At 44.5% G+C, this 26,695-nt stretch overlaps 2 protein-coding genes across 3 annotated transcripts; both read left to right on the top strand.

Moving 5' to 3' along the window:
- Window positions 1-1,318: 1,318 nt before the first annotated feature.
- rorcb (RAR-related orphan receptor C b) lies at window positions 1,319-13,804 on the top strand. Its single transcript, XM_062524104.1, has 10 exons — window positions 1,319-1,642; window positions 5,934-6,019; window positions 6,504-6,645; window positions 7,106-7,618; window positions 7,870-7,991; window positions 8,224-8,356; window positions 9,252-9,359; window positions 10,124-10,234; window positions 10,434-10,546; window positions 10,902-13,804. Exons 1-10 carry the CDS (start codon window positions 1,636-1,638, stop codon window positions 11,061-11,063), a joined length of 1,497 nt encoding a protein of 498 aa, XP_062380088.1. The 5' UTR covers window positions 1,319-1,635; the 3' UTR covers window positions 11,064-13,804.
- A 457-nt stretch (window positions 13,805-14,261) lies between these two features.
- Window positions 14,262-26,679, top strand: LOC134068455 (endophilin-A2-like). 2 transcript variants are annotated; one of them, XM_062524083.1, is made up of 10 exons: window positions 14,262-14,479; window positions 17,229-17,297; window positions 17,650-17,722; window positions 17,826-17,969; window positions 18,393-18,526; window positions 18,647-18,805; window positions 20,973-21,076; window positions 21,207-21,337; window positions 21,727-21,777; window positions 24,072-26,679. In XM_062524083.1, exons 1-10 carry the CDS (start codon window positions 14,435-14,437, stop codon window positions 24,263-24,265), a joined length of 1,104 nt encoding a protein of 367 aa, XP_062380067.1. In that variant the 5' UTR covers window positions 14,262-14,434; the 3' UTR covers window positions 24,266-26,679. The 2 variants fall into 2 exon arrangements, with proteins under 2 accessions (XP_062380067.1, XP_062380075.1); XM_062524091.1 differs by lacking the exon at window positions 21,727-21,777.
- The last annotated feature ends 16 nt before the right edge of the window (window positions 26,680-26,695 follow it).

Below are 26,695 nucleotides of genomic sequence, written 5' to 3'. Positions count from 1 at the left end.
TATTTCTTGAGTGGAGCCAACGGACCTGAGGAGGAGCAGGAGGCGACAGGAACCCAAGAAATAGACTTTTGAAAAATAAACATACCCCGGAGAAATGGACAGGAACAGACAATGGGAAATTATATAACTTAACATGAAGGACACTGTACATGAACAAAAAGATGTTAGGAGGGAAGTCATACAGAGTGTGTGTGTGTGCGTGTGTGTGCGTGTGTGTGCGTGTGTGTGTGTGCGTGTGTGTGTGTGTGTGTGTGTATGGGGAAGTGTTACAGGGAGGGAGAGTGTGAGGAAGAAAGCGAGAGAGAGGAGGGAGGGACCCAAGAGTGGGAGGGCTTGGTGTAGCCTGCTGTGTACTCTTGAGCTGCTCCACTAACCTACTTACTGTAATCTCCCCTTCTCCCTGTTTCATAACTCAGTCTGCCAGTGAATTGCATCATTAAATCCCACAACCCGTGGTTGCAGAGTTATCATCCATCACCAGAAAATACAAATCAATGCTGGTTTTCATGCTGAAACAAACAAACAACAAAAAAAGGAATTACGATGTGAAAATGTGAACACACCAAGTCACAAAATGTCACCAAATGTAACCTACTCTATCAGCACTTATTCAGACGGGCTACAACAGCAGACTGAACAGTGACTAAATGTTTTTTTTTTTTTTTTTTTTAAACAAATCAAAACTGAGAAGTCAAAACTGTCCATGAGACAATCTGGCTTCCATTCTCCAGATGTCCACACTTGGAGCCAAAGCACTCATTATATGATTCCAATTCTGATTACATAATCAGTGTTGACAAACACTGATCATTGAAAGCCTTTTATTAATGTACATTATTATGTGTCAACTCGGTAATTTTGTTATCTCAAACTTATCTACAAAACGAATAATGATTAACCACTTAATAAAAACAATATGCCATTCATTTACACAAGGAAATTACCTTGCTTACAGATTGTCTTCGGATTTATCTATTCAACTAGGCTATGGTGACATCCAAAAACAATGTTTTTAACTAGAAGCCACATTATAATGCCCAAACTCAATTTCGGGCAGCTTTGCGGAGACTATTCCATTATTGTGGGGGGAATATACAATGCAAGGGTAAGCACGTACTTAAATAGTTTGTTATAGTGTTTGTTTTTGAGGCGTAACGTCTTGCCAAAATGTCGTCTACGCGAAAGCAGAACCAATGCGTAATACTACAAAGTACGGATCCACCTTAAGAGCGGGGAAGGATGCGCGTCCCCGTGCGGAGCCTGTATGGGCCAGCAGAGTGAGATCATGTGAGAGTCCACGCGTCGAAAAGTAGGTTAGCAGGGTAGACTGAGAGGAAGGCACAGAGAGGGAAGGATTGACTTGGAAAGGGAGGAGAAATCGGAACGACGACAACGACGTTGCTCTTGAGTGCTGCACATTAAAGAAATCGTATATCAAAAGTTGCGTGAATTATCCCGACGGCTGAAGAACAAAGCTCAAGAGATATTTTCGGTTATATTTACACTCGATAATGCTCCACTTTGGAGCTAAAAGGTTATATTCTGCTAGCTATCTCAGGCTAGCCAGTTAGCTGGCCAACTTGGCATTTTTTTTTCACATTAAGGAGTTCAACCCAAAGACGATAAACAATCAAAATGAGAGGTGAGTAAAATCATTATGATGTTTTAAGTAAATGTGCCAACATTATAGAGGTGATATATTCAGCTGTGTCTGGTGAATATATATTTTTAGAATAAGTATAGACATTTAAGATTAATTCTGCATAGCCATTCTGTCCTTTGCAGATACACTCAGTGTGTACGGCAAAACAGGAGATGCACAATGGGTGCAATGTTGAAGCTTCATTTGCAAAATGACTTACATAATTCTCTGCGTATCGCAGTAATCCTCCATTCCATTCTCTGTGATGGGTTTGCCTACTGCCAGCCTTACGCATTCCAGTTCGCACTGACCATGAGGTTGACTTCTGCTCTGCTGAGTAAAAGCGAAGTCTAACCACCTATAGTTTGTATAGGTGTGCAGTCATTTGTCGTGGAGGCATGTTCCCCTCAGCATTTGTAGAAAGAGATACGACATTGCATTTCTATTATTATGTGCAAAAATCCATTGATAAGGCTTTTGCATTTTACAGATTTTACATTTATACTAGACTATGTGTGCGTGTGTGTAGTTGGTTTACTGAGGTAATCTGTAGAGGACGTCTTATGGTATGATTTTGAAGGCAAGGTGTAAGTTATGTAATAATGGGAGGTGGACAATACTTTATTTAGGCTATCTTCGACAATAATCAATAAACTGTTCCTATTGTAGCAATCCATATTACTTAGTAACAAATCATGATACTGTTAAATATTTATCGTGAATTCTGCCACAATTGTTGCAACTGGTTAGCAGCGTAATGGTCATGGTTTCTGTAAAATATTGACAACTTGGCTCAACTGATTGGCTCAATGATATTTCATGGACGAAAACTTGCAAATCTGTCTCTCGTTTAATTTGAGGGGTTAGCTTGTCAGTCGCGTGTTGTGAGCATGTTGTTGTTTTCAGGTTCCAGCATGGCCGGCCGTGTGAGATGTAGAGAGTTAACTGTTCTACTGACCTAGTTATGTCACCGAGCATTACGCCTCACCCGCGGGAGGGGGAGGGGCAAGCGAAGAGAGGGAGAGAGGAGGGAAAGGGGCAGGTCTTAGGTAGGACGTGCAAACCCACGCGGTTTGTTTGCAAAGCAGCGCTGTTACAGTGGACTAGTGGACTACTAAAGTGTTCTTGGATTAAGTTAGGGATAATGTATTGTCAGCAAATGTTATGTGCATTGCATATGCACGTTTTCATTTACACTATGTAACCTGATACAAGAGATAACATGTTAAGTTTGGTTTGGTTAAATTTACTCATTCTACTGCTGCTGGTGTGCTACTGCAGAGTGTGTGTGTGTGTGTCAGTGTGTGTTTTTATTTTTTTTATTTTTTTTAAATATACTGGATTAGACTGTATGGGATATAAAAAATAAATAGATTTGCAGAGTTCATCTAGTACAGTTTGCCTGTCTCCTGACCCAACTTTTCCCCATAGACTTTTCTTGGAAATGACATTCCTCACCACTTGCTGGGATCACATTTCCAAAGTGCTTCTCAGGAGCAGCGATAGTAAAGGATGAACTAATGCAGTGTTTCTCCTTAGATATCCCCAATTGCAGCATATTCCCTGAAATAACGAGTCAGCACAGATAATGAGTTTGTGTGTGTAGAGGGAGGAGGACCTATAGAAGTCGGGTAGATGATAAAGGGTATGGATGGGTTGATGAGGATAAAGTTGAAAGTTCAAGTATCTCATGTGTGAATGCCTGACCTTTGCATGGCACAAGGTGGAGGAATCAAAACATGTGCTGCAGTAATAACCGTGCAGGGGTAGTAAAGCGACGCGGACACGATGCACTCTTACAACAGAGATAAAAATCACAGGTGTCAGGGAAAGACAACTGAAGTAGTTCAACTAAAGTAGAGCTGAAGTAGAATGAGAGTTCACTCAACTGTCACTCAACTGTCAAATCCCTCAGAGAAGATTTTGACCGAGTTTCCTTATTGGACTCATTCTCATTAAAAAGGCGGTTGTTTAGCTTTCCCCTTCAGTTTTTACATAACAATGTGACCAAAAGGAGCAGAGAGCCTTTATAAAGCTTTTAACCACAAGTTACGGAATGTTTCATTACTCATTGTTTTCTAAACTCTTTATCGACCCGCAACTCATTTTTATTACGTTTTCCTTTGGTCTCTAAGCTGGTAGTACTTAATGTGCCTTGAGTTTAATGGGAGACTGGCTGTGCGTGTGTTGCTGTTCAGCATTTGGACACCAACACACATAAATCTTGTTTTTCCTGGATGTTACTGTTGCCTCGGGAACATGCCTGGACATGATTTTACATCACATGACATTATGGCAACATGGTTGTGGTTACCCATACTCAAAGTGCCAGAACAAAATAATTAAGTCTCAGGCTGTCTTTACCATGGCTGTTAACAATCTTAAAAATAATCTCTTTTGGTTTTATGAGTTCCATAATGGGTTGTAAAAGTCACCCCTCAAGGAAAGGTCATTGGCTTTCTGTTCTTTCTACCCCAACAACAGTCTGCCTGAGCTATGACATAACAGGCGCTCTGCCGGCTGGTAGCCTAACCCTTTCGAGCGGCAGTTCCTGCATTCTGCATATTCTTAGTCATGTAGTCTCTTTGTGTCCATGCGAGCCAATAGTGTCTGGCCTCTCCCTATGTGCGTCAACAGAGTTAACAATTGCTTTGTAGTCTGTAGTCAGGTAGTTACATGCCACCATGTGAATTCATAAATGTAGAATTTGTCATAAGCCTATTATAGGAAAACACTATCTGGTTTATTTGTGTCAAAAGTGTTTTTGTGACTTCTTTGTGTCTTCTTTGTCTGTTCTTGTAGTTTAATGGTAGGTTTAGGTTCCATAGCCTAATTCAAGCCAGATGTAATAGACAGTTTATGAACATGGACATACAGTATACTTAAAATGTTTCTTAAAGTCTAGTGCTTCAGTTTGTAATGTGCATGACGGAGAGGGTGGCTTAAGTTGTGTACGAGTTTGACTTGGTGTAGGTATTCTTTTGTTTCTATTGTATGCCTTACGCACAACCTCCGTGGAAAAAGTCCTTTGCTGTTCCACCTTAAAAGATGAAAAAAGGAAAAAGGCTTTTGCAAATGGAGAACACTCCGCTGCCTCCCACACCCTCCCCTTTTCAATGGGAAAGTGTGTCAGTAGGACAGCTCATCCAGATGGGCTGACAGCCCAGTCAAGTTGAACGACATTCTGCGCAGCCACTCAGAAATCCACTCGCTCCGGGCGCCAGCCAATACCTGGTGGAAGGGCGGAGCGGTTGCATTACTAGACTGACCGCCCCTCAGTGACTGTGTTTGTGGAATGTTAGCAGACGGCGGTTATATAACGCCGACCAGAGCACAGGGGGGGGGAGGGGGAGCGCTTATGGGATTACAGATTTTTCCATTGCATGCCTCAATATATCCTGGTCATTGCTTTCAGCTGACAGAGGGAACGAGATCGGAGTACAAAATGGAGGACAAAGATATTTTTCCAGCCAGTATCTTCTGTGTTATGTTGCAGAGAGAAAAGTTAATGCTGATTAATCACCCTGCATGTAGAAAAAATTTACTCTCAGCAAACTATTCCGACTAACTTTATCGAGTTGGTTAAGTTCATGTGCGCTTTATGATTGAGCTGCAGCTCTATTTGTGAATAAGAGAGAGAGAGAAAAGTCCCCCTAATTACCTTGTTACCTAACCGGTAGCTCACGTCCTGATATACAGTTCAGTGTTCGGTGTTAAGGCACAGGATACTGCACTAACTGACACATGACTACAGGCTATTCCTGTCGCAGAGGAAAGGGCACAGTGTCTTCAGTTGAAGCAGCTCAGCTCACTCACTCTCTCTCACACACACACACACACACACTTAAAAGCAACCAACATAACATGCACCCGCCATCTTAATGATTATGGTTGCATAACAACTGAATACCCTAGTGATCTCACTGTGTTACTGATTTTCCTTTTGTTTGAGAATATTATGCAAGGGGTGCAACATTATTATCTCCTAACATATCACAAAGCCAAGGCTTGGGGAGAGGACCTAAGTGGATATTAAAAGTGCTTCACAAAGTGTTTCAATGGTGAATTGACCCTCCGGAAGCACTCAACAGTCTCTGTGTAGTGTAACCAAGTGCCCTGCTCATTTGAATAGCATTTACATCAGTGGGTGTCCTCTGGAAAGTTTTCTGTTTTTGTCACAACGTTATTTGTTTCTATAGTCATCATGATTGGTTAGCCAACCACATGCCGGTCAGGTATGCTTATCTTGTGTTGAATTGTGTTGTAATGTGTCGCTTTTCTGTCTTTGCAGCCCAAATTGAGGTGATACCTTGTAAAATCTGTGGAGACAAATCTTCAGGGATCCATTATGGCGTGATCACATGTGAAGGCTGCAAGGTAAGCATGAAAAAGCACCTGGCAAACTATCAATTGGAGAATCTTTTGCCAGTAATGATGCCAATTCTGCCTTTGGCAGACCCAACAGCTTTGAACTCAAAAGTCGGCGCTGTATGAAGCTAGACAAAAGAAATTCCAGGCAGAACGTTTGATTAAACATTCATAGAGCAGCACTCTAGTTCCTCGACTAGCTTTCGGAGGCCTTATGTAATTCTCCCCTCTCCTCCATTAAAACTCGGCGTCTGCTGATGGCAACGCTCTTGGCTCATGATTTTTTCGGGCCTTTGAACATGACGCATGCCCATGTAGCGCTTCTGAATCCACATGGAGGGAGCCGCTCACATCTGCTCAAATGATGCCTGTGCTACGGCACTCTAATGAAGAGACTGAGCCAAAGTGACAGCAGGCCAGTGTTTTTATGTCAGCTAACCCACCCCCCTCCTCTCTCCTCTCTCCTCTCTCCTCTTGCATGGCGTCTCTGCAGGGCTTCTTCCGCCGCAGCCAGCAAAACAATGCCATGTACTCGTGCTCCCGGCAGAGGAACTGCCTGATCGACCGCACCAACCGCAACCGCTGCCAGCACTGCCGTCTGCAGAAGTGCCTGGCACTGGGCATGAGCCGCGATGGTGAGTACGGCCTGGTCCGTGTGTCCGTGTGTGTTTGCGCGGTGTCAGGGACATTCTGCACGCACTCGTAAATCCAGGGAGATAGTGGTGGCAACATCTCAGATAATATTTATATCTCAAGGTTTGCTTTTGTCACTGTCATGTGAAAATGTGTTTATAATGTCACTATGCTTGTGGCCTTTTTACTCTCAAAGCTAAAGAAGTGGACAGGGCTGATGTTACATAAGCATCCATTATGTAATGCATTAGAACTAGCATTTTATCAAATCTCATTCAAGCAATCAGTCAAACAATATTCCCATCCTATCTATGCAAGCAAGATTAAGTGCAATAATATGCAACGTTTTTATTTTATTAGTGGTATTATAATGAAAATTCAGAGATAATATTAGGTGAACACAAGAGGAGCCGTCAGTTGCCTTGCCACAAAGATCTAATCATAACATTTTCCCCCTCGCAGCGGTGAAGTTCGGCCGCATGTCCAAGAAGCAGCGCGACAGCCTGTACGCCGAGGTGCAGAAGCACCAGAAGTCCCAGGCCGAGCGGCTGAGCGGCCTGAGCGGTGGCGGCGCGGTGATGGCGGGCGGCCAGGGGATGGCGCGCGAGGACAGCGGGGAGGAGGGCGGCAACAGCCGCTCCTACAGCGGCAGCGGCGGCTCCAGCACCACCACCCTCAGCGACCTGGACGACATCGCCGCGCTGCCCGACATGCTGTTCGACCTGCCGCTCACGCCCGAGGAGGCCAGCGAGTACTGCAGCGGCCTGGAGATGCTGGGCGGCGGCGGCTGCGGAGGGGGCAGCGCGGGCAGCAGCGGCTCCTCCAATCAGAGCTCGCCCGAGCCCAGCAGCATGGACTCGGGAGACGGAGGGAGTCCGATGGTCAAGCACGAGTACCAGATGCTGCCGGAGATGGGCGTGCTCACACACTCCCCCCTGGGGGCCCTGCCGGACGACTGCTCCCTGCTGGATATAGGTAAGACTGAGAGGGCTGGGAGACGGGATGGAGGGATTGTTAGGTGTTGGATAGACGATAGATGACCGGATGAGTGGGGATTGGACTGTGAGGAAAATGGATGAATTGACGGGTGGAAAGCACTTTGGAGTTTATGTTTAGAAGTGAGAGCTGATCAATTTGATTGATTAATCTAAGAGCTGCAATTGCAACAGGATATTGTGTACTAGCATAGTAATAATTTGTGTGTGTGTGTGTTTGTGTTTGTATAGAGCGAATCACACAAAACGTGGTCAAGTCCCACCTGGAAACGTGTCAGTACGGCGCAGACGAGCTGAAGAAGCTCACATGGAGTCAGTACACACTTGAGGAGACACGCCACTTCCAGTGCAAGGTGAGCTCCCTAGATGCCACCCACACACTCACTCACACACTCACTCACTCACTTACTCAAACACACACACTCACTCACACTCACTCACACTCACTCACACACACGCATACTCACGCATACTCACAAAATCCCAAAATGACACAACCACAGGCCCACTTTGCTATGTGGACATATGAGGACATTGTGTCCCTCCCTCCCTGTTTACATGGTGTCCCCTCCATCTTGTCCTTAGTCTGCAGAGTGGATGTGGCCCCGCTGTGCCCTGCACATCACCCACGCCATCCAGTACGTGGTGGAGTTCGCCAAGCGCATCAACGGCTTCATGGACCTGTGCCAGAACGACCAGATCATCCTGCTCAAAGCAGGTCAGTAATCATGGCCGCCACACATGCGCAGGTGTACACTACTGCATTCACACACTGTTACGAAAAGGAAGGAACGACACACTCGGAGGAATGATACCTGTTAGTCTAGTTGTGCACAGACTGGAAAAGTGTGCGTCACATTTGTTCTGGGACAGCAAGTGCACAAGCGCTCCACGGGGTGATTATCCGTCACACATCTGAGCATCCTCTCATCCGTAAACAAACACGCGTATTTGGGACCTGGGGGCCAGTCTGTGCCTGGCCATTTGTAGCTGCCTGACCAGGCAACAGGTAGGTGACGACTACAAAAACATTAGAGCACACACACACACACACACACACACACACACTCACAAACAAAGACAACTCTCTCGTTCTCTCTCTCTCTCTGTTTCCCCGCTACGCGCAGACTTACTAGTATACACTCACCTGCGCATATGCACACCAACAGCAGCCATTGAATTCATTGAACCCTGTTGGCTTGTTCCTGAGCTTACTGTTTGCTCTTCTCTCCTTTTTTTTCTCTCCAATCTTCTCTCTCTATGTGCTCTCTGTCGCACGTTTAAAAACCTCATCACTAAATCCCTTTGGCGGGATTATCAAACCCAAAATGAACCTAAAAATCCGTCAAACATCAAACTCTCATCAAACAATTCTCTATTTATATAAATCCTCTTTATATAAATATTCAATTTTGTTGACATCTTTATGTTTGGAATGTGTTTTGGTTGAATGCAATTCTGATCCTTATCCTGGTGTTGTTCAAATGACATCCCCTTTGCACATCTACTTGGACCAAAATGGCACCTTGTATGTTACTGCACGGTGGCGCATCTTCCCCTCCCCCCCTCCCCCCGTCCCCTTTCTTCTTCCTGTTTATGGTTACCCTCTCCAGGCTGCCTGGAGGTTCTGCTGATCCGTGTGTGCCGCGCATACAACTCCTCTAACAACACTATGTTTTTCGACGGCAAGTTTGCCAGTCCCCAGCTCTTCAAGGCTCTAGGTGAGTTCTTTCCGCCTGTATTGAAGTTCATCAGCTTGTTTTTTGTTTTTATTTTTACTCATATTATTTATTATTATTCTTTTTTTTAACTCTGCAGCAGTTTAATATTCTGCACAGCAATGTTATCCCTTAAGGCGATGGTACATGAGAAAACATTTTGAGCAATGTTGCTGGGCAACCACATAACCAATTCCATCTCTTCTTGATCATGATGGATTGTATTGTAGTGATTTGCCTACTGGTGATTAAAGTTATTCAGAAAAGGCATTGGGAACATGCCAAACCACAATAATGAGGAACATTGTCCAGCAGCATTGCTTTACAGGTTAACACAGGTATCATCAGCTTTAAAAAGGTGTTCTAGATCGATCCCCATTGGTTCCCTTCTCTGATAATGCAATATAGCCTATGCTCAACTGCACGCACACACGGAGGGGTCACTGAAGGAGTTATGCTGTATCTTAGGAAGTCTGTTTACCTTGGCTAATGTTATTACACCTGGGCTGATATAAAAAAACATGTGACTAATGTCAACATCTGATAATAGACAGAACACATTTGATATTGTGGATACTTTGCCATTGTGTTATGCATGAGTCAGTGAATCCGTTCAAATTGCTACCTCAGCCATTGTGTAGCAAATTCCTGTAGCAGAACATGTAGAAGGCAGAACACATGCAAAGATTGTGTTTCTTTTGTGTTTGATGTTAACCTCTGTTCTGTACTCTCTCTTGCTCTCTCTGTATGGGTGTGTGTGTGTACAGGCTGTGATGACCTTGTAAACGCTGTGTTTGACTTGGCCAAAGGCCTGAGCCGCCTTCAGCTGTCGGAGGAGGAGATGGCGTTGTTTAGCGCTGCTGTCCTGCTATCCCCAGGTTAGTTGCAACAGCCATTTACCTAACAGCTATGCAAGCCTCGTGCATTTTGAATGCAATATGCAGCATAGACACTTGTGCCATGCACAAGACAGCATGAGACTACAACGAATGTCATAGGATGGATATGGAGCTGTCTATGTTTACATATACTGAATTTGAAAACAGTGTGTGATTATAGCATGTTTGTGTTTTGTAGATCGGCCTTGGCTGACAGACACCCAGCAGGTCAGCAAGCTGCAGGAGAAAGTTTACCTGGCATTGCAGCACAGTCTACACATGTCTGGAGCATCTGCAGAAAAACTGGATAAGGTACATGCAGTAGCTGGACCACCCTCAATGCTAGTCTTACTTGAGTCGTTCTGTTACCCTTCAGGAAGTAGGAGGCAGGAAGCCTATAGACTTTGTCCTGAAGATAGTAAAGCTCATTTGACCATTCTGTGGATCTCATGTGTACGTACAGTAATATATACAAAGAGAGCAAGTGCATCTTTTTGATTTTAAGATATGGTAGTGCTGGTTTCATCAAGCTTTGCTAGGTTGATAATGAACTTATGCTTTGCTTGAAACAAAAAAAGTACATATTTTCATGTCTTTGAATGATAAGAGCATATGATTTCTACTGATGTACTAATCACCCTCTTTCTAACCCCCATCTATATTTCAGATGGTTTCAAAGCTTCCTCAGATGAAGTCGATCTGCAATCTCCACATTGACAAGCTGGAGTTTTTCCGCCTGCTTCACCCTGAGACAGCCTACAGCTTTCCTCCACTCTACCGGGAAGTGTTTGGCAGTGAAATCTCCTTTCCCGATTCCACCAACAGCTAAACACAAAGAAAGAAAGAGAGAGAGAAAAAAAAAAGAAAGGGAGATAGGGTTAGGAAGGAGAAAGAGAGAGAGAGAGAGAGAGAGTATGACAGAGAGGTTGTGTTTGGAGGATAGGGGAAAGTAAAAGAAAAAAAGACTTGATGAAATTGATGAAAATTGAGTGAAACTCAGCTAACCAGCAGCAGTTCTGCGACAATCCAGCACTTATTCACTGTCAAGACGCCCCTTCTTACCATGCCCCTCTCGTCTGTCTGTTCCAGCACCAATCACTGTTGCAAGGGGCCAACACATTATCCATCAATGTTGTGTCTAACAGTTCCATTGAACACACAAGACATTGGACTCTCGCTCCCTCAGCGCAGGCTGACTTGTGTGGTCCAGCCCTTGCATGTTCTCGAGATGGCCAGCTCTCGTGGTGGGACAGCCCCCCAGTTCTCTCCCCCTGCCCTGCTCCCCCCTCCTCGGTTTCTATCATGAATGTAATCCCCCCGGCCGTAGCACTTTCTCCCCACAGAGAGGCCGAATGTACAGACTCTATTTTTGGTCCTGCATCGTACTTTATTAACCCTGTCGGCCAGAGTATTTTTAGCAGTTCAGATATCATTGAATCATCTGGGCACAGCACTGGAGTCTAGTAATATTACCGGTGTTAGGGGACCAAGATCAACTCTCAGTATTCCCTTTTTCACAAAATGGACAGACAGAGCTGAGAGGCTCACTTCCCACATTGAGGTGACACAGATCTGCAAAATAACAGGAGAAATCTATGAAACTCTCATACATATACACAAACACACACACACACAGATGCATACAGACTCACTCAGACACCCACACGCACACACACACTTTCAAATACTGCTCCCATGTTCAAAGCACTTATAACTCATGTCGTGTACTTGTTTGTACAGGCACTTGTTCATTCAGTGTTTGGTGCTGTTTCTATGTTTCTTTTTTAATGCAATGGAAAACCTCAGTCCCATAACCCTTTCCCCTCGAAATGCCACTTAGAGAAAAAGTGAGAAATGACTATGTTTGTTTAATTTATACATGCATTTATAATTGATTATTTTAAAGAATGTATATAAATAAATATATATTAAGAGATACACACACAGAGAAAGAGAGAAAGAAACAGAGAGAGAGAGAAAGAAAGAGAAAGGAAGAGTCATTGAGGCGAAATGGAGCACAGCTGGTCAGTTTTCGAGAGAAAGACTGAGAGAGACAGAGACCCAATACAGGGTGTGCACCTGTCAAAACCTCCCGTTCCAGGGAAATATGATGTACAATTGAGGCATGACAGCACAAACAAACTAAAGACTCGGGACAAGGAGAAAGTTGAGCTCCTCTGAGGAAACTGTCCAAAGAGGCTTCCGAAGACCTCTTGGGAAAGTTGTGATTTTCGTCGCCATGTTGAACTTGGCTCTCAGGGTTTTCCTCTCTACAGTGTGGAGACTCCGCCCTCCAGAAGCCTCCAGAGAGACTCTCAAGTGGAGTCACTTCCAGGGCCAAACGGAGAAGGAGTTTTATGTTTTGAGTAGAACTCCTCTGTTGAACGTTTTTTTACATGAAGGCGAAGGGGTCAGTGCTGCTTGAGGCTGTGTATGGACCTATCAGAACCCCAAAGGGGCGCCCCAGACCTCACAGCCTGACCCTGTTGGACAATTCCGAGATGATTTGAGGGGAGGAGGAACTCTGCTAGGAGAAGAAGCATTTATATTAGTTTGTGTTCTCAGAAAGAATGTTATACTAACCTCCGATCTGCAGGAATTGGACACCGATAGACTCCTGTACAGTCTCCACCATCAGACGTGGACAGGACACCACAATGTAAAAAAAAAACACTGCAGGATTTTCAATGTAATATTTTGTAAATTGAGGCTCCTCTCTCCTTTAGCTTGTTTGACCACTTCCTGTCCTTCCGTCCTGTTGTTCTTTTGTATGTACTTCGGCACAACTCAGAGTTGACAGAGATCTCAGCTACCCCCCTGATTTTGCATTTGCAATTCCATCAGCAACACTCTACGGAACATATAACAGCACTGTTTTAACATAGGGGATAGCTGTGGGGCATAACAGCTTTTGATACTGATGTATTGGTGCAGTACATTACGTTTCCCGTGTTATGCCCAACAGGAGATAGAGAACAGTTTATCAGATTATCGTTGGAATGATCCTGATTTAACAAAACATCTCTAAAGTATCTCTAAGTAACTCTAAATGAAATGTTTAAGTACCTGAATCTGATTGTATATACTGACAGTGCAATTGCCATTGCTTTGTATTATCCATCTAACTATCTGCCACAGGCCTTGGAAGTTTGCTCTCTGACAGTCTGAGTAAGAACACAGCACCGCCTGTCCGACGCCTCAGTTCTCCATAGAGCACCTTGTTTTTTTTGTTTGTTTCTTTGTTTGTTTGTTTTTGTTTTGTTTTTTAATCAGAATATTCTGGATGCATCAAGTAAAGCATCAACCAAACGTAGACACTCAGGGAGATAGCTGGTCTCTGTCTCACCAGGCTTCACGTAGTCTACTCCACACTTTGCACCGAGTAGGAGACCCTTTATCCTTGATCACTGTGTCCAGTAGCTAGATATATATATATATATTTTTGTGAATGTCAATCACAAAGTGTCAAAGACCTTTCCTCTTTTTTCTGCATATATTACAGGATCTTTGAGCCTGAATTATATAAGACATAGGATACTTTAAAACAAATAAAAAATAAATGAATAAAAATGAATGAAATTGTGAGTTTTATTGAAATTAAATGGGCTTATCATGAGTTCATTTGTATCTACATAAAGTCTGCATCCTTCACATGCCTCTCTCTCCTTTGGTCTGATTATGATGATGTTGATTATTATTATCATCATCAATATTATTATTATTATTAAGATTATTATTATTATTATTATTGCCATTATTATTATTATTAATATTAGCCTATAATTATTGATAGTCTGTAGCAGTGGGCCTAAACTACCGTTATGAAATTTCTGTGTAGGCAATGGCACAGCCTACACCCATTTCGATTTTTGTTAATTTACTTATATAATAAACTACAGGATTTATGTGAACGAACATAATAAAAACGGCCAGCTGTGTTTATTGGTTGTCACATGTAGCCAGAAAAATCTAACTTATTTAGGCCAAGTGACCCGGAAGTGTCTCTGTTTCGGAACCGTAACTTGATTTGCCTGGCGCCGAAGTTGAAGACGCGGAGACTAGTGCGGTGGTGAAAAAGTGGGGAAAAATATCGGAAAAATTGCGAAAGTTGAAAAACAAGATCAGGCGCAGTCTTGGCTTTATAGACTAGAAGTTATCTGAGCTACGCATTCAGTGAAGTCAAACAAAACTTTGGCGAAGATGTCTGTGGCTGGCTTTAAGAAACAATTTTATAAAGCGAGTCAGGTAAGAAAAATAACTTTTCAACGTTACTTTGTCGCAATATGTAGCTAAGCAAAGTTAAAGTTAAGGTATTGACACACATTGCCTAATACGTTTGTCAAAATCTCACGCTTCAACTTTTTTCCTTTCTTTACATTAATTAAATGGTAAATCCACAGACAGGCATCGTGCGTTTATCAGTTTGAATAGTGAAATATCTAACTTTACGGCAACCGTGCAGGATTTGTGTCAAAAACGGAGTGTTTCAAAGTAGCGTTAGGCTATCACCCTAAACTGCTTTGCGACCGAACTGTCCACTTGCGCAAATCCTTGGAATTGTTTGTCGTTTTATGCAGACTTGACTCAGTTTTGGGTTCTTGGTTTCTTCGCAAATGTAGACACCCACTGTCCTGTCCTGGCGATGTTGTAGTTCGTTGTTAACATTCCTGCCATCTATCGATACCATGCGCTGATCAAACGCTGTTTGTGTTGTCCCATATAGTTTGCTAGTGTACACAGTTCTTGCTTTGGTTTCTATCCTTTCTATCCTTGAGATGTTGCGGATATTGACGACCATATTGAAGTATCCCACCCAGCGGTAGCCTATTCTAGCTTTGCCTATAGGCCTAGGCTACAGACGGTTATAATATAATCTCTGCTGCCAACATACTACGCCATCACAATAATGTTGAAGTGGCTATGATTATGAAGGCACATGATAACAGTTTTTATCACCATCACATCAACACATAGGGTGACAGTTTGGACGTGTAGTAGCCTATCTATGAGATCAGTCTGACAAGTAAGTTGTGTAACTGATGTTTTGCCCCCCTGTGTTGATATATGTGCGGTTGTCATGCCATAGGGGTCTGTTTGGGAACAACAAAGTAGAGGGAGGTAAGTGCAGAACGGAGTGTAGGCTATCCCATGCATTGTCCCTGTTCCGTGTCTTAAACCTGGGTGTTGGTTCCTGGGGTTAATGACACAATGAAATGTTGGAAGTGGTCAAACCAGATTCCGATGTATGCAGTAGGTTACCTGCCCGGTTAGGAGAGAGATTAGTCAACATTCTCTCTTTCTTTTGCTCTCTCTTTTACCTATGCACGCACTCACTCACTCACTCACTCACTCACTCACTCACTCACTCACTCACAGACACATACAGTACACACACACATCTTGACAAATCTCTGTAACGTAGCCTGTAGGAGAACCAGTAGGATTGCTTGTTATTAACACATGGGGTCAACAATCATGCATACCATATCCTTAAATAGACATTCATATTTTTTTTTTAGCTGTATAAACACCACTAGACCATGCCCCTATTAAATAGTTTTGAGTTGTTTTTGTGAAACGATCTATTTGCACATGTAGCCAGCCAGGGGCCTGCTGGACAGCTGCACAGCTGCACCGAGTTACGCCTGTGAGGAGTTACACAATGGAGTCAGTGTTTGAGTCCGATCTTCAGTCAAGTGCATACGAGCAACTGTAGACTCCCCAGATTGAGTGTCGGTGTGGGGTGGTGTGCCAGAGCTGTGCCAGAGCTGTGCCAGAGCTGTGCCAGAGCTGTGCCAGAGCTGTGCCAGAGCAGGGCCAGGTAGATCGGCTGTGCAAATAAACAGACTTCTGCATAGCCTCCCTCACCACCATCAGGCCCAGTGCTCCTGCAGTGCTTCCTCCGGGTCTCTAGGCTGATTCTGATCACTTGCACGGCTTCGGTAAAAGTCTTTTGTTCAGATCAATGTTTGAAGATGTTTGCACACACACGCAAAAAACTGTTACTGTTCATATTGGACAGAGTGGATAGTCACTAGGCTCACCCGGTAGAGAGGAAACGCTATGCTTCCTCTACTGTGTGTGTGTGTGTGTGTGTGACAGAGAGGGAGAGGGGAGTAGGGAGCTAAGGCCTATGTGAGTCAGTTCTGCTGATCCAAGGGAAATTTTTCTGATGAGATCTGGGGAAAGAAAAGGAGAACTACACAGAGGGAGCCATCTCAACTTTTCTAGCAGAGCTGTTAAAAGTGCCCCTTGGCAAACTTAGCACATGTAGTTCAGAGATTTCTAGCGCCATATCCTCACTATTTGGGCCTATTTGATATGCTATGATCCTGTGAGGTAGTAACTTGTTTTCAGAGCTCTTCTCTGTCATGGTGTAGTGGATGGGGTATTTAAAGAGCAACTTGCAGGTTGACAGCCACTTGTAGTGCACAATGTTGATTATATTAACAATGTTGCATTTATTTTTTATAACTTAGTTTATGAACATTCCAAAACAGAGTTTTGGCCGTGATGCACGAGAGCCTAGCCAAAGCAGATCAATTAAAACAATGAGGAATGATTGATCATAGTAACAGTTTGGACACCGATGAGGAGAAATGTAAATTCATAGGCATGTGGCTTACCTCAGCCCTATAATTATTTCCTGTTTGATATCAAAGAGAAGAGTAATGCCTGTCAGTTAAAAATGTAAAAATGCTAATTCTTCGTATTAATTCACCACTTTATGCTAACATATTCAAGATGGCATGTTTATCATGCATGACTTAGTTATGATAATCACTGTGGCAGGTTTACAAGAAGGGACCAGGAACTATAAGCGTAATCCTGCCTCTGCTTTTGGCTTGAAAGACTTGAAAAACATGATGTCCTTCATTCCAATCCATATTGGGTCAGAAACCCATCTGTCAAATTGACAAGTGGTTTCAGCAATCAACAATCGTGTGATTATCATTCTCTCTCTCTCTCTCTCGTTCTGTCTCCCCTCATGTAGAAGGTCAGTGAGAAAGTGGGGACAGCAGAAGGAACCAAACTCGATGAAGACTTCAAAGACCTCGAGCGTGTACGTGGTGACCCATGACTAACGCTTCATAACACTGATTTTATGCTTTCCTTGATGAAGATGCCAATCGTAGCAGCCTAGAGCCACTAAACCTGAACATTCCCTAAACATTTTACTATGTTACTATAAGATTTATTTTCATATTACTAAAAATATCAAGCAGATGGACACATTACCTGAATTCATTCACCTGCTAGTTAATTAAGAGAGCTGCCGTTGATGGCTGTATTGACCAGTAACATCCATGGCAGCGTTGTAGAAGGACAATCAAATGTGATCAGATTTCTGCCATTTAGAGTTGGGTTTAAGAATGGAGATTTAGAAATGACTCAGCTCTTTGTGCATTCAACAGAAGGCAGATATCACCAGCAAAGCCATACAGGATGTCCTCTCTAAAACCACAGAGTTCCTCCAGCCGAACCCAGGTGAGATGCTCTCCCACTGCTGTCTTCTTCTTGCGGTTGTCTGCTCTGATTCCTCGTCCTCTGCCCTGCATCCTCTGACCCTTGACCCTCTCTTGTGCCACAGCATCTCGGGCGAAGCTTTCCATGATGACCTCCGTTTCGAAGATCCGGGGCCAGGCCCGCAGCACGGGCTACCCACAGGCAGAGGGGCTTCTGGGAGAATGTATGATGAAGTACGGCACTGAGATGGGAGCCACCACCAACTTTGGTGAGAGAGAGAGAGAGAGACTGACTGTCTTTTGAAAGGTTTATTGGAATATCTCATGCCAAGTTAAGAGCAAATGTTTTGTAGTGGTTATCTTTTGTGCCCCAGTCTGAAGAGGATTGAGGATTTTTTGGATAGAGGGCAGGCATGACTTCAGACAGTAATGGGGTCGAACCCTACAGTGCCTCAATGCCATCACAGTCTTCTTTATTTCTCAGTTGCAGCTTGCTCTCAACGCCCCACATTTTTGTTCTGAGACATTGCATACTTGAATGGAATAGTACTTTCGTCATGATTTATATCAAGTGGCATTTCCAAGATTAAATGAGTTAAAGGGAAGTTTCTTAACTTCATTAGGGCTTCATTAACATCCCAGTCTTGCTATATTAATAAGATATTATGTCGTCTTTGCCTGGTGTATCTTAGGAGGGGCTCTCCTTGAAGTTGGTGAGTCAATGAGGAGACTGGCTGAGGTGAAGGACTCTTTGGATATCGATGTCAAGCAGAACTTCATTGACCCGTTCCAGACCCTAGTGGACAAAGACCTGAAAGACATCCAGGTTGGGATTGAGTCTTTGTGCTTTCATTTCATCTGTGAATGAACCTCAGGGGAGGACAAAAATAGATGTGAGTACAATTGACCAACTGTCCGGCTCTGTTTGCTGCTGGTGTCGTCACAGCACCACCTGAAGAAGATGGAGAGCAGGCGACTGGACTACGACTACAAGAAGAAGCGCCAGGGCAAGATCCCCGACGAGGAGCTCCGCCAAGCCATGGAGAAGTTTGAGGAGTCCCGCGAGGCAGCGGAGAGCAGCATGCACAACCTGCTGGAGACCGATGTAAACACAGACACAGACACAGACACAGACACAGACACAGGCACAGGCACAGGCACAGGCACAGGCACAGGCACAGGCACAGGCACAGACACAGGCACAGACACAGGCACAGACACAGGCACAGACACAGACACAGACACAGACACAGACACAGACACAGACACAGACACAGACACAGACACAGACACAGACACAGACACAGACACAGGCACAGGCACAGGCACAGGCACAGGCACAGGCACAGGCACAGGCACACACGCACACAGAATATGTATGCATCAATTGCACTGGAAGTTACTGCATATTTGTTCATGTAAATCACTGATCTCACCTGCTAAGCCTCCTGAGGAATGATTCTAGTCTGACTTCCACAAACGTGTGGTCAGCAGCTTCGTGTTGGCTTGGACCGAAGGATCATGATGCAGCGCAGCCCTTAGAGCACATAGGGCACATTTCCTCTATGGGGTAATGCCTCAGTCTTTACTTGACTAAAGCCCAATTCACACCAAAAATTCACGACGCGACGAGACTGAGTTGCAGCGGTGTGAATTAGAAGTTGCACGTAGTTGCAAGCCGTCGCAAGCCGTCGCAGAGCATTACACACGTTGAGTCGCAGTCGCAAGGTTTTAGAATGTCACGGCTCGTCTCGTCTCGTCGGGAATCTTAAGTCTGAACCCTACCTAAGAGTCTGTTTAAAAATACTCTGACACAATGACACTTGATGGTCATTTTGATACCACAGATGGAAAAATCAGGAGCAGAGTTTTATTTACAATAATGGGCATCAAGGGAGAGACAGCTTAAGTTCACCCTAAAGCTCCATCAGCTGCTCTAGCTAGACAAGGAGATAGTCAGGGTTTCAGTACTCACCAGCATAACATAGATAATCATACAGTAACAGTGGCAAAGTCCAGAGACATCTAGTCTACCCTAATCAATGGCTGATGCGAAACAGGGAGCAATAGTGATAAAATCAACCCTGGCGCCTTCCATGTTTAGGAACAATACAGATATCATACAGGATCGCGCAACGTAGGAGCATACTTTTAGTGTCAAAGTAACCTACTAGTGAAAAATACAGAACATTAAAGCACATATTGGAATATTGGACACAATGCTCTATTGCACTTTCTCACACTGCATCCATTCTGAATTGTTCTGTGAAGTCTCACATGAGTGTATGCAGTCCATACAGAACCTGCCACAGTGTGTGCACGATGGCGCTTGGAACCAGAGCCACTGTGATGTGATGTGTTGTGACCCAGAGAAATTACATTTCAGGACAGAGAAATGAGCTTTAGCCGATTGTCTTGTCTGTGAGAACTCAGGAGAACAGAGGAGAAGCTGTGGCTTTTAAAACAGGAAGTTGTGTAGTCAACTGGCCCAGTGGATGACCCTGGTGAACAGAAGTAGTTGAAAGTGAGTGGATTTGAGCAGCTGCCAGCCCTCTCCCTCCTGGTTGTTGACCAGCCTGAGTCAGTGCTGGGAGTATGCAGAAGCAGACATTAATGTGCACTGTGCAGCTGAATTGCCATGATGCGTGTTCCTCTCTTTAAAAAGTGCTTTTGAGATTAGGACATCTGTCATTTGCAGGATGCGGAGGTAATTGAATCACCTCTCTGACTCACGGTCCTCGTCATACTGTAGATGTGTGTTTAGGAAATAAGTAAGGTTTTTTGATGGTCGTAAGCCTAATGAATGATCAGTACGCTTTTGCATAGTCCAGTCCTTTCATCAATGTCCTCCTCATTTGGTCTAATGGAAATCAATTGGTTTCAGTTAGTTGATTGCTATTCCTTGGAGTGAGCAGGTATAATTCATGTGGAAGGTCTTTGCATGTTCCCACTCCAGTACCCTCATGTTTGATGGAGGATGCAGGATGGTAACCAGTACAAATTGTGACTGCTGTTTCTGAGAATCCACAAAGCTCGCCTGACTCATATACTCTCTGGGGCTCTGGGGGAATGAGTAGTATGATGAATATTTACATGGGGGACTCATAGAGTGTTCCTCTTTAAAATGATTTTTTAACGAAGATACACAAATAGCTTTTATAGGAACATACTGTACACAAATAGCACGTCAGCAGTTTGATTTGTGATGTGGGGAAGATGTTATGTATGAATGAGTGTCTTGTAATCGTGTGTGTGTGTGTGTGTGTGTGTAGTCTGAACAGGTCAGTCAGCTGGCAGCCCTGGTGGAGTCCCAGCTGCAGTATCACAAACAAGCCACTCAAGTCCTTGAGGAACTCTCTGAAAGGATGACGGAAAGGTAAGAATTCTCTCTCTCCCTGTCTCACAGAAACACACACACACACACACACACACACACTTGTTTTGTGTACTTTGTTGTGGTTCTCCCTGTCTCAGACTCTGTGTGTGTGCGCGCATGTCTGTTGCAGGGTGAACGAGGCGCAGTCGCGGCCCCGTCAGCCCCGTGCAGTGCGCCCCAGGCCGGCCTACAGCTTCTCAGAAGACGAGAACTCCAACGGGGGCTACGCCCCCACCGCTGCCCCGCCCGCTTACGCCCCAGGTAACCAGCGGCCACTATCTCCCAGACAGGTGTCTCATGCTCATTCTGAGTCCGCAGGGCAGTAGCCGAAGGGGAGTGAGTGGACCGGTGGACCGAGTTGCTTTTAGCTTTAATTGTCTATATTCAGAACTGTTGGAAGTAGGGGACTGAGGGGTCACCCTTTTTTGTTTTCATTCAACTGTGTCGCTTTGACTAGCATACAAAGTCTTCCTTTGGAGATTAGCATACACGTCATTTGTTATTCTCTTCATGAAAAGAAACTCTTCCTGAATGCCTTCGCTATGATGGAGACAACAACGTGAGCTGTGGTGTTGTTTTTGGCAGGACATTTGAAGTGTGTTTGTGCATGTGTATCTGTTAACGTGTTCTCCCCCCCTCCATGGGTACAGGGTACATGGGGGCAGCGCCTCCCCCCAACAGACGCTCTGTGCACCAGCGCTGTGAGTGCCCACACCGGCCCGCGATGACCACCAAGGGACCGCAGGGGTCTCATCAGGGTCTTTGGTATTATTTGCCCTCAATGGTGCCTTCCAGGCAGCGCTGCCTTCAAGGCACTGCTCCCCTCAGTTTAGGGGTAGGATGAGGGTTGAGGGGGTTAGGGTTAGGAATAGGGTTAAGGTAGTGCCTTTTAGGCTGTGCTGCCTGGAAGGTGCCGTTGGGGGCAAAAAACACCATTGAGCTCACATCAGGCAGGCAGTGACTCAGGCTCGATCATTCACAGTCGATTGGCTGCAATCATAATAATAAAGTGATTCATCAATTGTCAGAAAGGATAGTCAAATTGCAATGGCGATGAATTATTAGATTTAGAGAGGTGAGAACCTTTAAAAATATCTTCCAGAATGAAGCCAAATTTCACTTGCCTGTCTGATTCAGACCTGATGCAGCACTCCGGTGAAAAGGATTACTCTCACTCTCTGTGTGTGTGTGTGTGTGTGTGTGTGTTGGAGAACTTGCAGCGTTGCATAATTGACATTTTCATTTCATTGCATGACAAAGCTGTTATATCTGGTTCACGCACGCACGCACACACACACTCAGGTGAATAGTACTGCTGTGGGAGTGGCCGCCACCTCTGTGTTATTCTTTCACTGGTATGCAAACCATCTGACCTGACTGCCCCCTGGGGTCTGCCCGCCGTGGGACATCAGGAACTCATTACGAAGGCTGCAGCAGTCGCATGGAGTCCAAGGATTCCTCTCGCACATCAAACCCCCAAAAGGATCTCCACCTCAGAGATGGAGCTGTAGTTCTTGCTGTTATGGAGACCACGGGCTGACTGATGACTATCTTAACTCATCGTTTTCATATGCCTCATGAAGTGGCGCACATACGATCTGAACTAGCTGTTCAGAGGAGAGAATGAAGGCCAACTGGTTGAAGTTCTAACAGCCGGACTAAACCAGATGTGCAATTTAAGCGCTCTGTTGGCGGGGCCTAAAAAGAATAGTTTTAAAAAGACTGGTCTCATTTCTTCGAAGTGTTTGTGCCGCTATCACATCTGGTGCAGCCAGTTCAGTTGATTACAGTGGAGGCTAATTGTTGCAGCATATGCTCCACAAACGGAGCGCTGCAGGAGCGTGCCTGGTGTAGCCGGCCTGTACGGGCTCCGGCCTTTTCCACATGGGAAGGGTGGAGACAGTTTGACAAATTGCAGGAAAGGAAAATGGAGGGGGGAAGGAAAAAAGAAGAGAGAGGAAACATAAGGCTTACAGAGAAAAGTTCTCTCTGTTCACTCCATTTTCCACTGGGCCAAGAGAAACTTGAGCTCTAGGAATTTTAACCCAGACTGTAGACATTAGCCACATATCTGAACATCTTTACAGTAGGCTATAAAACAGTGGAGTCTGCAAACCTGTGTGTGTTTTTGTGTGTTTGCGCGTGTGTGCGTGTGCGTGTGCGTGTGTGTGTGTGTGTGCATGCATGCACACATGCATGTGTGTGCGTGTTCTGCGTGTGGACTGGACACACTCTGGCCATTTTACAGTAGGCTTTGTGAAGAGAGCATGTGTGTCACTTGTCCCATCCCAGCATGACTGACTGACATTTAAATGCTGGAGGGCTCTCAGCCACTGGCTTTATAGACCTGAGCTGTCCTTCAAAACGCCAGTGGGATTGGCGGAGCTCTTTCCAATCACGCGTGCTGTCCATCACTCTGCTCTGTCTGGTCACCTATAGCGAAAGGAGCAAACCGTGAGATTCAAGTGACCGTGACTGATCTCCTCATTCTTATGGATTGTTGCCCTTTTTTCTTGCCCATTGCAGCTCATATCTGTGTTGTTATGCCAAAAATGTGGGCATACAAAAAGGTTCGAAAATAGTTTCCGTCCCATAGCAACACCCCTGTTCTAAAATACTTTGTTGGTGTGGGCCGGTGTGGGCACATTTTTAACAGTCTTGACTCTTAGTTTAACTGGGGTGACTTCTTGTTCTTTTAATCCAGCCTATTTGGAGAAAGGGCGTTCGGCTCCAGCACCCTCCCTTATTCCACTTGTGTTTTTATCTCTCCTCTCTCCTGCTGTCTCTCCTCTCCTCTCCTCTCCTCCTTGTCTCTCCTCTCCTCTCCTCTCTCCTCTTCTTGTCCCTCCTCCTCTCCTCTCCTCTCTTATCTTCATCTCTCCTTTCCTCTCCTCTCCTCTCCTCTCCTGCATTCTCCTCTGTTCTCCTCTCCTCTCTTCCATCAAGTCCGCTCTCACTGTGTCGTTTTTGTGTCCTTCCCTCTTGTCTCCCGTAGCCACGGAGCAGCCATGCTGCAAGGCCCTGTACGACTTTGATCCAGAGAATGCCGGGGAGCTGGGCTTCCAGGAGGGGGACGTCATCACGCTGACCAATCAGATCGACGAGAACTGGTTCGAGGGCTTGTTGCGTGGCCAGTCGGGATTCTTCCCCTGCAACTATGTGGAGGTGGTGGTGCCTCTGTCACGCTAATGGAGAGAGATGGCGGTGACGGAGGAGTGGAGGTGTATGAGAGGTGACTGATCACTTTGGCCAGTTTCAGAATGCGATTCTACATCCTGTTATATCTGCACTTTGCCACTTCTAAGACAAAACATTACGATCCCAAAAAATATCTGTTACTATCGGTGTCTTATCATGAACAAAATGTCTTTTGGTGTTTGTAGTGACGTGGGTGAGAGTATTTTGCATCAATGTTAACCAATATAAACGGTCACCTGAAATGTTCAGCAATATTTTACCATTGATTACTTTAACATGCTGCTATTATTTCTTGCGTGTTGGCTTATTATTCTTAATTTACTGTACACTCTTTTTTTCAAAACACTTTCAGTATGTATCTAATTTCTAACTCACACCTGCACTACTGTTCATCCTTTTTGCAAACGACTACCTCCCTCTAGTGGCCCAATTTAAAAATGCAGCAGGGACGTAGACTCACAACAGGAAAACAATGAGCAGCTGTCTAATAATTTACTCATTTACATGACTCCAGTACTCTGTGTCTCGGCACACTGTACAGTTACTACAGATTTTGAGACAACTCTGTATTGTAGATTTTTTTTATCTTGCATAGAGAGTCAGAGGTGTGTTTTGTATATTTAAAAACAAATAGTTACAGTCTTGTAAGTCAGATGGCACTACTTGAGAATTGTTAGGGAAATAGTAACCTGGTTAACTGCAGCCTCTGTTACCTTGAGCTTGTCAGTTAGAGCGTGGTGGGGATGAGTCTGTCCTTCTCAGCCAGAGTGACTCACGGCCCTCTGGGTGCTGCAGTGTTTGAGGCCGTGTGTCAGCCACTGGCCCCGTGTGGCCTGCTGCTGCTGCAAGACCGCGGCCTCACAGGCCAGCTCCTATCAGAACGCAAGCACGCTGAGTCACAGCAGAGCAGCTGCTCTAGTTCAATCTCTCTCTCTCTCTCTCTCTCTCTCTCTCTCTCTCTCTCTCCTTATCTGTCTCCCTCTCTCTCTCACTTTGCCTGTACTCTCTCTTTTTTGTTCTTGTGTGCTCTTGTAAGCAAGGAGGCAAATCAAGTCTAAGCACACAAAACAAGTGGATAAAAGCAAAACAGAAATGAGATGGGGGGGGGGGGGGGGAGCAGTGAAATTATTTAAGCAAGCTTATTCTTTTTAACAATCCATATCAGCATTTTTGTGAAGGACTAAGATGATGGATCTTAGGTAGACTGAGACAGCAGGACAAGCTTTGTGGAGAGCCATGATGTGGGACTGTTTGAATGAATCCCATGCGTGATCAGTCAGCCCCCCCCCCCCCCCCCCCCCCCCACCCTCTGCTCTAGATCTTCTGTTTTGAATATATGGATATGAGCTTCTCCTGCCCTGCTCACTAGTCACGGCCAAATAAGCTTCATTGGCGTAGCTCTTCCACAGCACTGCCAGTGGTCTTGTGAAAGTGATAATCCGACACTCAAATAATATGTGGGGTGAATCACAACAGACAGGGAATAGGACGCCAAGCAGAGCCTCCATCTCTGGCTTTGTTTGGGCTATTTATCCCTCTCTTTTCGGAACGCTACATTTTCATTTTTGAGCTTTAGAACACTTGTCTTGTCAATAGGGACACACTTATCTTAACCTAAATGTTTACATAATGCCCCTATTGCTATTTATGCTTTATTTGTGTGTGTGTGTGTGTGTGTTTGTTTGTTTGTTTGTTTTTTCTGTATTTTTTCTGAAGTGATCAACATCTTAGAGCTTGTTCAGCATGAAGTTGGCTTTTAAATACACCTTGCAGTTTATGCTTGCCTGCGTGTTTCTACATGTACAGTATCTGCAAGGCCTTTGGCATGTGTCTGTTTCAGCAGAGGTACTGTTCTTCACAGTAATGCCTTAAAACCACAGGGAAGTGCAGGTGACGGTTCTTACTCTGGTTATTTGGTACACCGCTCTTTATTTTAGCAGGAAATCAGCTTAAAGGGTCCTGGGTTGAAATCAGCTTAAAGGGTCCTGGGTTGGAGGTTGTTTTCATTATGCTGTAGACTTTTCAGATGTCGTATAATGTGAAAAAACTGAAAACCACTCATGCTTTACATGTATGACCACACTAAACCCAAGTACTTGCATGCTGATAGGGTAATTTTATAGGTATTACACTATTTTGGGGAGCATAACTTAACATTGTTACACATATTAAACGGTTAAACAACATCCAAATGTTGTGTATGTACTATAGCATTCAATGGATACTTTATTAATGACAATGTTACATATGATATGTTACTAATTTTACTAATGATTGTGTTCACTATAGCTGTGGTAGGTTCTGGTTGCACAGATATTTGTAGGCTACAATCTGTGAAATGTTTTTATTTACATATTGTATAGGGGCAATTGAATCATGAAATAAATACAGATGTGCTTAAATGACCTGATTGTATACTTC

This window comes from Sardina pilchardus, chromosome 2 (genome assembly GCF_963854185.1).
Source record: "Sardina pilchardus chromosome 2, fSarPil1.1, whole genome shotgun sequence".
NCBI classification, from domain to species: Eukaryota; Metazoa; Chordata; class Actinopteri; order Clupeiformes; family Clupeidae; genus Sardina; species Sardina pilchardus.
Note: the sequence above shows the minus strand (reverse complement) of the source record. Positions and strands in the feature narration are given on the sequence as shown.